General features: G+C 43.2%; 1 protein-coding gene and 1 long non-coding RNA gene across 32 annotated transcripts in view; one reads left to right on the forward strand and one right to left on the reverse strand.

Moving 5' to 3' along the window:
- Nucleotides 1–13,370, reverse strand: part of LOC127604875 (receptor-type tyrosine-protein phosphatase delta-like) — a 313,271-nt gene that overhangs the window by 37,003 nt on the left and 262,898 nt on the right. For 11 of the 31 annotated variants that reach the window (XM_052072387.1, XM_052072370.1, XM_052072353.1 and 8 more), the window contains exons 13-16: nt 12,695–12,883; nt 7,546–7,656; nt 3,626–3,895; nt 251–832 (exon numbers count right to left, since the gene is read on the reverse strand). In XM_052072387.1, coding sequence (XP_051928347.1) covers nt 251–832; nt 3,626–3,895; nt 7,546–7,656; nt 12,695–12,883 — 1,152 coding nt within the window. Of the gene's footprint in view, nt 1–250; nt 833–3,625; nt 3,896–5,220; nt 5,233–7,545; nt 7,657–10,273; nt 10,292–10,878; nt 10,888–12,694; nt 12,884–13,370 lie in introns of all 31 variants that reach the window. The other 20 variants (XM_052072256.1, XM_052072248.1, XM_052072343.1 and 17 more) reach the window with 5 other exon arrangements.
- LOC127605352 (uncharacterized) overlaps nt 828–13,370 on the forward strand; it is a 67,394-nt gene continuing 54,851 nt past the window's right edge. The window contains exon 1 of the long non-coding RNA XR_007963571.1: nt 828–2,653. This is a non-coding gene — a long non-coding RNA (uncharacterized LOC127605352). The remainder of the gene's footprint in view (nt 2,654–13,370) is intronic.

The raw sequence follows: 13,370 nt of genomic DNA on the forward strand, positions 1-13,370 counted from the left end.
AGTTGACAACAAGCTATTTGCAGTCCTTGTTCTTGGAGTCCTCCGGATTACGTATGTTGACAGCCCCGAGATGCTCCCAGCCCCCTTTTGACTCATTCACTCCCAAAGACGTTTTTAAACGTCTTTTCAGACTTGGTCTAGAATTGGCTGGTACCGAATGAGTTAACAACCGGAATCGACTTTCGCAAGTGTCTGAGGAAAATGTTTGACCTAAAACGGTTTACAACGAGGAAAATGAAAGTCAGCTCACCTCCCGTCTTTGCAATGATCTGCAGATCTGGAGAGAGAGGCCCATCGCCGACAGACGTGTAGGCCAGCACCTTGATGTAGTACGTTTTGTTCGGGATGAGGCCTTGGACGGTGACAAAGTTAGCCCCTCGGACGATTTGCTTTTCCCACAGGTTGACGTGCTGGCTGGAATCCAGCGTGTAGTACACTCTGTATCCCATAATCTGCCCGTTGGCTTCCTCCGGTTCTTCCCAGTTGATGACGGCCGTGGTGGCGCTCAGCATTTGCCCCCGAACCCGGCGCGGTGCCGTGCTGGGCGCCTGCTCGGCCGTCTTGGCCTCCACACTCTCGCTGGGCGGTCCCCTGCCAATGTTGTTGACGGCCACCACGCGGAACTCATAGTCCGAGTAAGGGCTGAGGCCGCCTACGCTGTAGCGCGTGGTCGCCACGCCGTCGATTTCCTTGTACAAGTCTTCCGAGTACTTGGACTTGTGCTGGACGATGTAGTATGACACCGGTTCGGGATTGCCGGAATCCCACGTCAGGGTGATGCTGGTGGCGGTGCGCTCGGTGACCACTGGGATGCCGGGATTCCGGGGCAATGCTGTAAAAATGCAATGTTTATCATTCCGGGACCCAACCGTAATATGTGAAAATCGATATGGAATGTTTCTGTTCTTTTAACTCTCGCACATGCTTGAAACACATTAAAACTTACTGAAAATGTAAAAAAAAAAAGGCATAAAATGCAGAGAAAATGTACTCTAGCGCTGATTCGTGTTGTGTGCTGCAAATGCCTGTCATTGCCAGTGAAGCTCAAATTTGGTCCCACTCTTTTCAGACCGAAACCAGTTGGGAGTATCCACTCTTGAGTACGTACCGAGACTGATTACCAATATCACTTGTACTTTGGCGACATAAATTTTGAAAATTAACGTACTTAATGATGGACAAAGACCTTTCTGTCTTTATGAATCAGGTGATGATTCTCCGATGTCTCAAATGGCTGCAGTGTAGCTACAATTACCAACAAGTGAGACATGTTCAATATCTTTTTTTTTTGCCTTAGGTATCTGTCGTCCTTCAGAAGTACCAATATTTTGTAATAAGGCCAGTATTTACCCGATAATGATGCATAGTATCGGCACGCGCCCATTTCTAGCCCAGGGTATTGAGTTCCAGTTGGCTGTTTTGTTGCGAGAGAACAAAAAGTAAGTCTGTCCTTCCCATATGCACACATGCAGAAGTTTTACCTTGGAATGGTCAGGATCGTCCTCTGGCAAGAAACGAAACTAAAATTGTTCCATCCATGAATGTGTGATGTTAGCAGTGGTTAATGACAGCCACAGAGAACGAAAATTCCATGCAACTGCTCCAAAATGTTTTATTCTCATGGACACGAAAACCCCCCCACAAAAACTGATTGCCATAAAAAGTAAACACCCATGATATCACCTCGATTTCTGCAACAAACAATACTTGCTCCAAAACTCCGCAATATAGAACTGGGCAGTGATAGGTAAGCCGCTCCACAATGAGGACATACCGTTCATCCGGCCAGCCTCATGCAGCCGCTCGTGCGTCCGAAGCGGCGTGTTTGAAACCACGTTGCTCATCTCCGACACGAAGCTGCTTATCACTTGAATAATTTAGCGGCGGAATTTATGGCTTTAATTCCTCACGCAGCGGAATATACCGGCAATAGATTGTCTTTATATGCCGCCTGAACTATGCTACAGGGAGCCCTCGCTGTCAGGCTGTTATATTGTGACTAATATCTCTGTTATGTCTCTGGAACAAGAAAAGCTTGTCCCTTGTGTGCATGCGGTGGCGCCCGTTCGCCGGATTGTCCTCGCACTGATATGATTGCGTCTCAGATAACATGTAGCGCGCCTGCAGAGGACACCAAATGGTCAGGCAAGCCTCCCGTGTTGCTCTCCAGCTGCGAGATAAACCCTCAAATTCGATTTGCTGCCGTCTGACACTGTTGACCCGCCGTGTTGACCCCTCCCAGCTCAGCTACAGATACGATGCAGACTTAAAAACTTGGCGATTAATGTATGTAATTGGTTTCTTTTGACTTGACTGACTTGTTAATGGGATCTTTTTATTCATTGCAATCTGCTTTTTTCAAAGCTTCTACTGTAACATGACAATGGGACTTAACAAAAAATAGCCATCATAACGACAGTATTTACCTTATTTTCCGGACTATAGGGCGCAGTTTTTTTTCATAGTTTGGCTGGGGGCGACTTATACCCTGGAGTTAATAATTTATTGTTGACATTATTAACACAACAATAAATAAATATAAAATAATAAAATAATACATAAAATAATAAAATAATAAAATTTATTGTTGACATTATTAACACAGGGCGGCCTGGTAGTCCAGTGGTTAGCACGTCGGCTTCACAGCGCAGAGGTACCGGGTTCAATTCCAGCTGTGGCCTCCCTGTGTGGAGTTTGCATGTTCTCCCCGGGCCTGTGTGGGTTTTCTCCGGGTGCTCCGGTTTCCTCCCACATTCCAAAAATATGCATGGCAGGCTGATTGAACACTCTAAATTGTCCCTAGGTGTGAGTGTGAGCGCGGATGGTTGTTCGTCTATGTGTGCCCTGCGATTGGCTGGCAACCGATTTAGGGTGTCCCCCGCCTACTGCCCGGAGACGGCTGGGATGGGCTCCAGCACCCCCCGCGACCCTAGTGAGGATCAAGCGGTACGGAAGATGAATGAATGAATGAATGAATTATTAACACATTATTATATCATTTCACATGTTAATTTCACATTTAACCACAAGAGGTCGCTCTCGACCTGTGTTGATAAAACCACGATTAGTCTGACGTAAGCGACGTAGAAGAGGAAACGCTGCATTTTCTACCTCCAGAGTTGGTGGAGTTGTTTTAAAGTGACACAGAGGATGATGATTTCATTGGATTTTGTGATTTGGACTGACACTGATGGTTTGGTGAACTTGTTAGCATATTCTTTATGCTATAGTTATCTGAATAACTCTTAATATGTAACGGGAACATACCAGGCACGTTCTCAGTTCGTTGTTTATGCGTCATGTAAGGTTAGCATATCGTACACTTACTCAGCATGTTGTTTTCTATTTTATTTAAATTTTAAATTGCTTTTCAAGATAGCATGTATGTTCTTGGTGTTGGATTTTATCAAATACATTTCCCCCCAAAATGCGACTTATAATCCAGTGCGTTTTATATGTTTTTTTTTTCCCTTCTTTATTATGTATTTTATGGTTGGTGGACTTATACTCAGGAGCGACTTATAGTCCGGAAAATACGGTAGTAGTTTATAGGTGGTATAAGTATGAGTATCATTGCTGTTATATGAGAGTAGAATTACCGAAGTGGCGAGGGCGAAAGGGGTACCTTTGACGGTGATCTGCGCCACAGCCTCGATGACGCCCAGCGTGGACATGGCCACGCAGGTGTAGTTGGCCGACTGGCGCACGTCGGTCAGCTCCAGGACGTTGCGCCCAATGGGCATGTCGTCCTCGGGCGTCAGGTCCTCGGCACCCAGCATCCACTTGACATACGGCATGGGCGAGCCAACCGCCACGCACGTGATGTTCACGCTGCCGCCCGGCATGATCTCGTTGTCCGTGGGCGGGATGGAGAAGCGCGGCGGCACTCGACGCACTGCCATGGGACACAAAGACAAGGAGACCGCTTGAAAAGAGGCCCTCGGGAGACCGCTGGGATGATTGATCTGCGATGGACGCGTTGTGATGGGATTGCGACACCATGATGCAGCGCTGCATGCAACTTAATGTGGTGAGCACCATCAGGACCAAAACAACGATAATAAGAATTGTAACAACATGATGCCATTAAAAAAAAAAAAGACAGACAAATTTGTACAACATTTTTAAATCTGAGATGGTGGTAAACTTTCCTACATAAAAAAAAAATGCTCACAATTTCGACACAAGGGACACAAAGCCATCTCTGATTCAAAAATTGCTGTCATTGATTTATACTGAAGTCACAGAGTAATACACTTATAATTACAGTATACTTGTATGCCATACAATATCATATAACAAATATAAAATACAATAAACACTTGTGTTAAATAATGCTACTTGTATCTTTTGAGCAACATAATGAAGTCATTAACTCACTATGAAATATGGATGTATATACAAAGCACATTCAGATGAGTGAGTACTTATGAAGTAATTCAATGACGATGATCACAACAGTAAAAAAAAAATCTTACGATTATGTCAATGGTAAAATAATACTTGACTATTTCATGATACTTTGCTACTTGCATTCTATTCATTTGTGGAAGAATGCAACTCACGACAAAAATAACAACAAATAAAACAGGCTGAGCTGTAGACAGAAACTTGGTCACACAAAAAAACACCCCAAATAAATATTTACGGCACACTAAACTCAAAATAAACAGTGTTGCTGCCTTTCGTCTTTGGCCATCACTTCTTGTGCGGACTAGCAATCTGAGCGGCCCGCTTTGTCGTCCATTATTAAATAATCCAGATTTAATTAATATCCAATCGGACGGGGTTGCGCGCGCTTCCCCGCAGACATCATATTATCCCGCTCATTTGAATATCATTACATTTGTGAGGGCTCATCGTCATAAGCCGCTATTCTTTCAAGGAGGCCCCCCCCCCCTCCCCCAGTCTCTTGGGGGCAAGGTTGCTTTTACAGCTTAACACTTGTATTTCGTGCCAATTACTATCAAGTACATATTCCTCATCAACGTCATTCGGGAAGCTTCCGTTCGTTCCGTTCAAGACTCGTTTTCCTGGATTTCTGGAGGCCAAGCAGGAACACTGACAACATGCAAATGAGATGCAAATGTCGGTCTTGTGCGCGAACCAATATGGAGCACCGGCGGACAACTGAAACAATCATAACAATTGCACTTGAGCATTTCTCTGAATGAACAGTGTGCGTTGCTGTATTTGGAGAAAAAAAGAAGACACACCAACCTTCCCGCAGCTCTGAAGGGGAGATGGAGGATTGTTTTTGAAGGTACAGAAAAAAAAAGAAAATGAACACAAAGAATAAAGGAGAAAAACAAGGGGGAGAGTAAACAAGCGTCCAGATTAAACATCTCAAAGGACTTTGCCCTCGTCACCTTGCTTGAAAATCTCAAATCACTGACATTCGATATTACTTAACTACTAAAAAGCACATATTCAAGTCAGAGCAACACACACAAGACAAAAGTGTTGAGACAATCACTTTAAAAAATCAAAACGCAATTTAATTTGAATTCCTTATCTCGTTTGATGTGGAAGAACTGAGGCTCTAAATATTTAAAAAAATACTTTAATATATATTTTTTATGGGCAGAGCAGTTTTGTGAATCAGTGACTTCTTTTGAGGAGCACCTCTCAAATTTTGCGGATGTTAATCCCAGGGACCTGAAGCAAAGGCTTAAAAAATAAAAATAAATATAAAAAAATTACAATATAATGAATGAGCAACTGGTTTTCTTTTCTTTTTTTTAGATTCACCGGTGTTTAGTTCTTAAATACACATTATGTATAGCAGCAAACTTAATTTTCTTGTCGAGAAGCAAAGGTAAACAGGTAAACACTCACTGGCCACTATGCAGGTGACGATGCCTGACTTCGGATCGGCTCCGTAACATGTTTAGGCACACGAGTAGCCAGCCGAAGTTGTTGCTAGCTACCTGCTTCTGCGTAAGTAGCAGAGGCTAGCTACCTGCTTCTGCGTAAGTACCATGTTACGGATGTTACGGAGTGGGTGACGTAAAACCAGCTAAGCTTTTTGGGACCGTCTCGTCTGTGTTTTTTCTCCCACTTTCTTTCGACTGTTGTCTCGTCTTGGCGTTTTATTCTAAGTTTTGCAATACATTTTTTTCCACCACTCCAGTATGGAATCATTTCCTTGAAAACTCAAGGTGTGCCATTTATCATGTGACGGCGGGGTGAATTCCATTTAGGTTGTATGATCAGTAATGACACCGAGAAAAGGACCCCTTGTAGCCTCAAAAATGGCTGACTTCCTGTTAGCATAAGACCGAGAGACTTATTCTTGTGTCAGACCTGTCCACTGTGTTTCGGGAAAACTGGGGTTGATTTTTGGCCAGAGTTCCGTATTCTAATTTGTGAAATAATCATCAAATGACCGATGCTGATTTCAACATCACAAAATGTGGTGTTGCAGAGAGGTTCCTGGGAAAGCTTCTTTTGCAAGCGAAACAACCTTTTTAATAGGTAGGCGTGGCCCAGCTTTTCATTGAAATTCAGAAAGGTAAATCACCATCCTGACCAGCAGATCCCCGTCGATGGCGGCATTGCATCACTTTGGATTTGAGATCGCCACAGCTTTGGCATTGAAGATAAATATTAGCGGCCGTGTTGATTATGGGGAAGAGAAATGGCAACACGCTGTAAGATGGACAAGTTTAGGCACCTGACACTTAACGGTATGAATCAGTATCGGACAACAGTGAATTTGGTAATAGAAAGTGTGTGCCTCGATCGCGACAAAAGATCATTTATGAAGCGAGTAATCTTGTGAACATAATGTAATAAGGCGAGTAACGTTCAAAAGGAGCCATGCAGTGAGTTAGTGTCACTGTGAATAAAATATTTTGCCACCAAAAGGTCCTTTCCCAGTTTCCTTTTCATCATTTTATAGTTTGAGACGTCACAAAGGCCAAAAAAAAAAAAGTGTCAAAATCAATGTTGCGCTTGTTTCTCTTCACATAAAATGCATTTTCTGAGCTTTTTGGTTTTATTGTGAAAGTTGAGTCAACTGATTGTTTCGGAAAGGAGACTCAAAAATGCTATAAAACGGCCGGCAACATGGGGGAACTCTGATTGTAAAATGGCTGGCAGCGAATGAGTCTATTACAGTCTCTTCACTACCCCTGCAAAGCACTTCAGCTTTCGGACCGACAATGTCCGTGCATGAGAATTAAACATTCAATCGATAGGTAACTGACGTAGGTCGGTCACCTTCAGAAAGAAGAACATGTGAAACAGTGGTAAATTCCTTGATGCCCTTTCAGTGTTGATCAACGGAGGAAAATAGAGTGCAAAAAAAACAAGATAAAACAATGAGCAATTGTCGCCAACTGGGCCGGGTAATGGAAAGGGCTGGGGGGAAAAAAAGTGGATTCTGTATAGGTTCACACATCAACGCGGGTAAAAGTGCAAAAAAGAAAAAAAAATTAATCACTCAATTCAAATTAAAAGCAATTCAAAAGATACTTACAACATAGAACGCGGACTTCCGTAGGCTTTATCTACAAACAACTTTTAGTGCTGTTATCATACCTCGGACGTAAAGGTTGGCCGGCGCCGAGTAGCGCGTCCCATCGTTGTTGGTGGCCACACACTCATACTTTCCCTGGTCCGACTCCTCGCTCTGCTCAATCTGCAGGGCTCCTGTTTGGGAATCACAAACAGGATGGCAAAGGCGAATTAAAGCGTGCCAAAAACATCGCGAGCATTTCTTTTCTTTTGCAAATGACGAAATATGAAGGAATTGAACTCGTTTCTTGAATCATTTGTTTGATCCACTAAGTTAGCCTCATCGTGTGCAAGACTCAAAAAGACTCGCACAGCGGAACCTCCAAAGTCCAACACCGTCGTCCGTTACGCCTTCTCATCATTCGCAATTCAAATAGTCTGTTCCGGGATCAAAATGGCCATTGTTTACGTTCTTAGCCGACATGCAGGGAGGATGAGAAGGCATCTCTTGGATGAGCTCAGTCCTACCTCTGCGCCCTAATGTTTAACTTATTGATTAAAAAAAAACAAAAACAGTTTTCACTGTGCACTGCAAGCAATAATACACGTTATTGTGTTTGTTGCAGTCTGGCAAGATTCGAGCAAGTCTTCTGAGATGATGCTTCCGTTTAATTATTTTTGCCGCCGTCCTGACAGCGGCTTTTGTTTTGGGATGTAAAATGCAATGAGACCGTGGCGGAACATCGGTGCTGACTTCAACGTACAATTCAGCCATCTGGATATGAAAATGTGAAAAATCACCATTAATCGCGAGCTACATATATTTTTATTGTCATATGTTTATTATATCTCAAGAAAAATCATAATTAGTTGTAAAAAAAAATTGAAGGAATAATTCAACGGGGGCGGCCTGGTAGTCCAGTGGCTAGCACGTCGGCTTCACAGTGCAGAGGTACCGGGTTCGATTCCAGCTCCGGCCTCCCTGTGTGGAGTTTGCATGTTCTCCCCGGGCCTGCGTGGGTTTTCTCCGGGTGCTCCGGTTTCCTCCCACATTCCAAATACATGCGTGGCAGGCTGATTGAACACTCCAACTTGTTCCCAGATGTAAGTGTGAGCGTGACTGGTTGTTCGTCTCTGTGTGCCCTGCGATTGGCTGGCAACCGATTCAGGGTGTCCCCCGCCTACTGCCCGGAGACGGCTGGGATCGGCTCCAGCACCCCCCGCGACCCTAGTGAGGATCAAGCGGTTCGGAAGATGAATGAATGAATAATTCAACGGTAAACTGGACAACTTTGGGGCACATTTTTGTTCCCGAATGGTTCGCATTTTTCAGGCATTCGACTTTGGAGGGTGATTGAATTCACTTTGGAGGTGTGAATTTACAAAACTAAACTGAATTCAGAAAAAAAATCATGAGTTTGAAAAGACACTCATCCTATAATGCCAATGCAGGTAGATAAATTTTATCGAGCGCACGGGCTGGGGTACAACATGTAAGTTGACTGGTCAATATGGGGGATGAGTGGCACTGCTTTAAGGGAGACATGGATCAAACAAAAGAGGTTTACAGTCGAAGAAAGCAGCTGAACAAGAAAGGACAATTGAAAGAAAGAAATTTTCGGAATGATTTTTTTTTTAGCATATTCAATCACAAATCGGCCATCGTTTGTATTTTTTTCACTTTTCCAAAAAAAAAAAAGAAAAAGGCAGCATTGTGCAAAAATAAAATTGCTGCTCACATGTGGGGAAAAAAAAGAGCAATTGCAGGAAAATGCAAGGCAAATCCAACACACAACCCTCCGGAACAAAACTTTGTTTGTTTGTTTGTTTTTGACATGCAAATCTTGGCAAGAAATGCATGTCAGCACAACTTACAACCTTGCGACAACCCTTAGCTGAAAAATAAAATACAGGTGTATTAGAGGACAAAATTCAAAATGCTGGGCCCCTGAGCCAACAAGAACCAACCACTGCTTTTTATTTCTTTTTTCGTTATTGTTCGAGTTTCAAAAGACACCCAGAAAAATCCACAATGGGATCAGCAGTGTGGTGTCACATTGACCAGACAAAAACAAACTGCTGCGGCTCCCCGGGTCAACATGGCCAAAAATTGAGCCAATGCATCCGCTTCCCTCCGTCCGACTCTACTGTTTTTCCCAAAGCCTGAAGACAAAAAAATATATACAAAAAAAAAGTCAAAAGCTCCAAAGAGTCAAGAAAAGTCAGAAAAATAGGTGTGAAAGAGGTAAAAAAGCACCGTAGAAACTTTATCAAAAAAGTGGTTGTTTGGGCTTTTTTGTAGAGGTACAGGAGAGGAGAGCAAGTAGAAGAAATGGGGGGAAAAAATAGATTTTTGTAGGGGGGTGGGGGGTGGGGGCGTTGGTTGACTCCACAGCAAGAACAGCTAAGGGGGGGAAAAAAATGCTTGGTTGTTTTAGTTGGACAAAAAGAGGGACGCATGATTTGCTATATGGCAAACAAAAATGGAAAGAGCTTGACAAAAAAAATAAAAAAAATATAATAATAATAATAATTGTCATTGGATATGCTTTTTGTTGTTGTTGGAGCCAGGGCAAGCATATCACGACGGGGGCTTGTGAAAGCGGAACAGAACGGGGACATGGATGGAATGGAGTCAACAAAACAGGACAACTCAGAAAGAGGAGAATGCCATGGCGGATGAGAAACGGGACAAATGCGAAGAGTGATGGCACTCAGTGGATGGCGGTGACAGCAAGAATGAACTCTGGATTGTTTTTTTTTTTGTGGGTTTTTTTTTTCATTCTGTGAGGCGTCAGTTCAGCACACTTACCTCTTATTGGCGTACCACCTGGGTGGATAATATGAATGCAAATAAGATTAGAAAAAAGCATTAGTACGTGTGCAGATAGAGGCCGGAGGGGGAGGGAGTGTGGGGGGGAAGGACAGGGGTGGGGGGGGGGGTTGTAAGAAGAAGAAAATTTCAACAGTAAATAGACGATTCTGGAGGAAATAGAGAGATCAAGAGAGAGAATAAGAACGTTCGGTGCAGGATTCAGCATTTGCGAAATCACAGGAACTTTCACATGGAGGAGCTTCTGAAGACCGTCTAGTGAAAAGGGGAAAAACCTCTGGAGGCCTTTGTGTGCTTGCTGAACATGTCCCTTTGTGACTTTTGCATTTTTACATTTAAAACAACCCCAAAAGAAAGAGAAAAAAAAAACAAAACCAAAACGTGTCAGCTCAGTGGAAGCTGTTGTCCCTTACATGTGAGGTGAGCACTGTCTACGTGAGGGAAGTGTCTCTTAAATTGTAGTAATCGTACTCGTCAGCCTGAAGTCATCTGTTAGTAAAATGCATGCCATGCATTTTAATACTTGTTGGAAACATGAGAATTAGTGGAAGGGGGTGATGTGCGCTTTAGAGCTAAGCACTTACCAAAGGATTCTGTAGATTAAAAAAAAAAAAACACATATAGAGAGAAGAAAGACATAGGCGTAAGAATATGGTCATATTCTTAAAGTTGTTGGTTAACAAGAGGTGTCGTTATTTGCTTTGATCATCATCATCATCATGGCGCGGGGTTAGTTAGTTCTCTTGGAAACAAAAAAAATAAAGAAAAAGAAAAAGACAAAAGGTGATCAAAAACACACGTTGCCAGATGCTGTAGAACACAAGTTGTTTTCAGGGTGGGGGGGGGGTCAGTACACTGTCAGAAATAGGGGTACCGCAGGTGGTTGATGGCTTTGGTGAAGTACGGGTACCATCGCAAATTCATCGATTGGTTGGAATAAGGACATCGTAATCACTTGATGGGTTTGTAGGAAACAGGGGCACCATCAAATGTTAACAGGTCTGTAGAGAGCGATGAGTCGTCGATACGTTTGATAGGAATGCGGCTAACAGGATGTTGATGGCTTTCTGGGAAAGAGGCATCATGAAGGAAGTTGATATGGTTGTAGAAATTGGGCTACCGTGGGAGGTCAATGACATCCAAACAATTCCACTCAAACAAACTGCTCGTTGGGAATGCAGCCGAATAGTCGAGACTGTACTCCCCAGCTTGTTGGGTACAGAAGGTGGAGTCGAAATCAATGTGGACCGTATTTTCCGGACTGTAAGTCGCAGTTTTTTTTTCCATAATTTGGCTGGGGGATGTGACTTATACTTTGAAGCGACTTTTGTGTGACACACATTTTCACATGTTATATTCATTTTTAACCGCAAGAGGGCGCTCTAGGCATGTGTTATAAATAAATCAACGATGAGTCTGACGTAAGCGACGTAGAAAAGGAATCGCCGCATCTTCTACTTCTGGAGTTGGCGGAGTTGTTTAAAAGCGAGGCTGAGGAGTGGAAGATTTCGTTGGATTTTGTGATTTTGGAGTGACACCGAAGGGTTTGGTAAACTTGTTAGTTCTTTATGCTCTAGTTGTCTGAATAACTCTTAATATGTTACGGGAACATACCAAGCTTGTTGTCAGTTCGTTGTTTATGCGTCATGTAACGTTAGCATATCGTACATTTATTCAGCCCGCTGTTCTCTATTTTATTGTGAACATGTTTGTTGTTGGTGTTGGATTTTATGAGATAAATTCCCCTCCAAAATGCGACTTATATCTCTTTTTTCTTCTTTATTATGCATTTTATGGCTTATGCGACCGATACTCGAGAGTGTTTATAATCCGGAAAATACGGTACTGATACACCTTCAAAGAGTGACTCATCTGACTCCTGATGTAAACTTCCCAAGCATGTCAGGTGTGGATGGCATCACAGTGACAAGTTGTCGTACCCCTAAACGTGATTTTTCTGAGAGTGTAGGTTATGTCGAATTAAAACAACAACAAAATAAAACACATAGCTGCTATATAGACCGTTATTCTTTCTTCAAATCTGATTTCCAATAAAGGTCCATATACCACAGACAAACAAAGTAAGGTACGAGAACGTCCGCAAAGAGATTTTCATCAACTCAAAACCAAAAGAGAATGGACTCACAAAAACGAAACAAACACACTGCACCAACGTAGCAGAAAGAAAAACCCCAAATCGTTTTTGGCCTACACATGAGGGGAGACAAATTCCAACAGTCTAATGACAACACCAAAAGAAACACACCGGGGTAAACTCAGAATAGAACAGGTAATATTGGAAAATGCCATTACCTACAAAAATAAATACATAATAAAAGTCATATTGCGGGGAACACAGATGACATCGAAAACATCTTTGATGACGGAGAAGCAACCTACCTGATCGCAGCTGTTTAATGCGGCCGTTGTTGTTGGTGGTATTGACGGGGAGGAAGTCTTTAAACCAGGAGATATCCGGGTCCGGGTTGCCGCTGGCGGCACAGAGCATGGTGGCGGTTCGAGTTCGCTCCACCACTTTGAGCTGTGGGCCCATGTCTATGGTGGGGAAACCAGGGGGTAGCTGGTCCTCTGGGAGACACACACACACATACATACACGATTCTCAGGTGAGACACAAGTCTTGGGACTAAAACGTGTGCAGCAAATTCACCGTTAGTTCTCTCTGCTTCTGTCTATTTTTTTTGGCCTTTTTAAATGGGATTGAACTGATAGCGACAGTTTTGGGTCTTGTATATTCTGTGCCATTAACCATCCATCCATCCATTTTCTGAACTGCTTTATCCTCACGACGGTCGCAGGGCGTGCTGGAGCCTATCCCAGGTGACTTTTGGCAGTAGGCAGGGGACACCCTGAACCGTTGCCAGCCAATCTCAGGGCACACAGAGACCACCCACACTCACACTCACACTTAGGGACAATTTAGAGCATGGGTGTCAAACTAGTTTTTGTAGCGGGCCACATTGTAGTTACGGTTCCCCTTGGACGGCCGTTATGAATTTTGGTAAACATAAATGTTTAATCCCGTCCACATATTACATACACAGGGGAAAACAAA

The sequence above is a fragment of the Hippocampus zosterae genome, chromosome 1 (genome assembly GCF_025434085.1).
Source record: "Hippocampus zosterae strain Florida chromosome 1, ASM2543408v3, whole genome shotgun sequence".
Taxonomy (NCBI): Eukaryota; Metazoa; Chordata; class Actinopteri; order Syngnathiformes; family Syngnathidae; genus Hippocampus; species Hippocampus zosterae.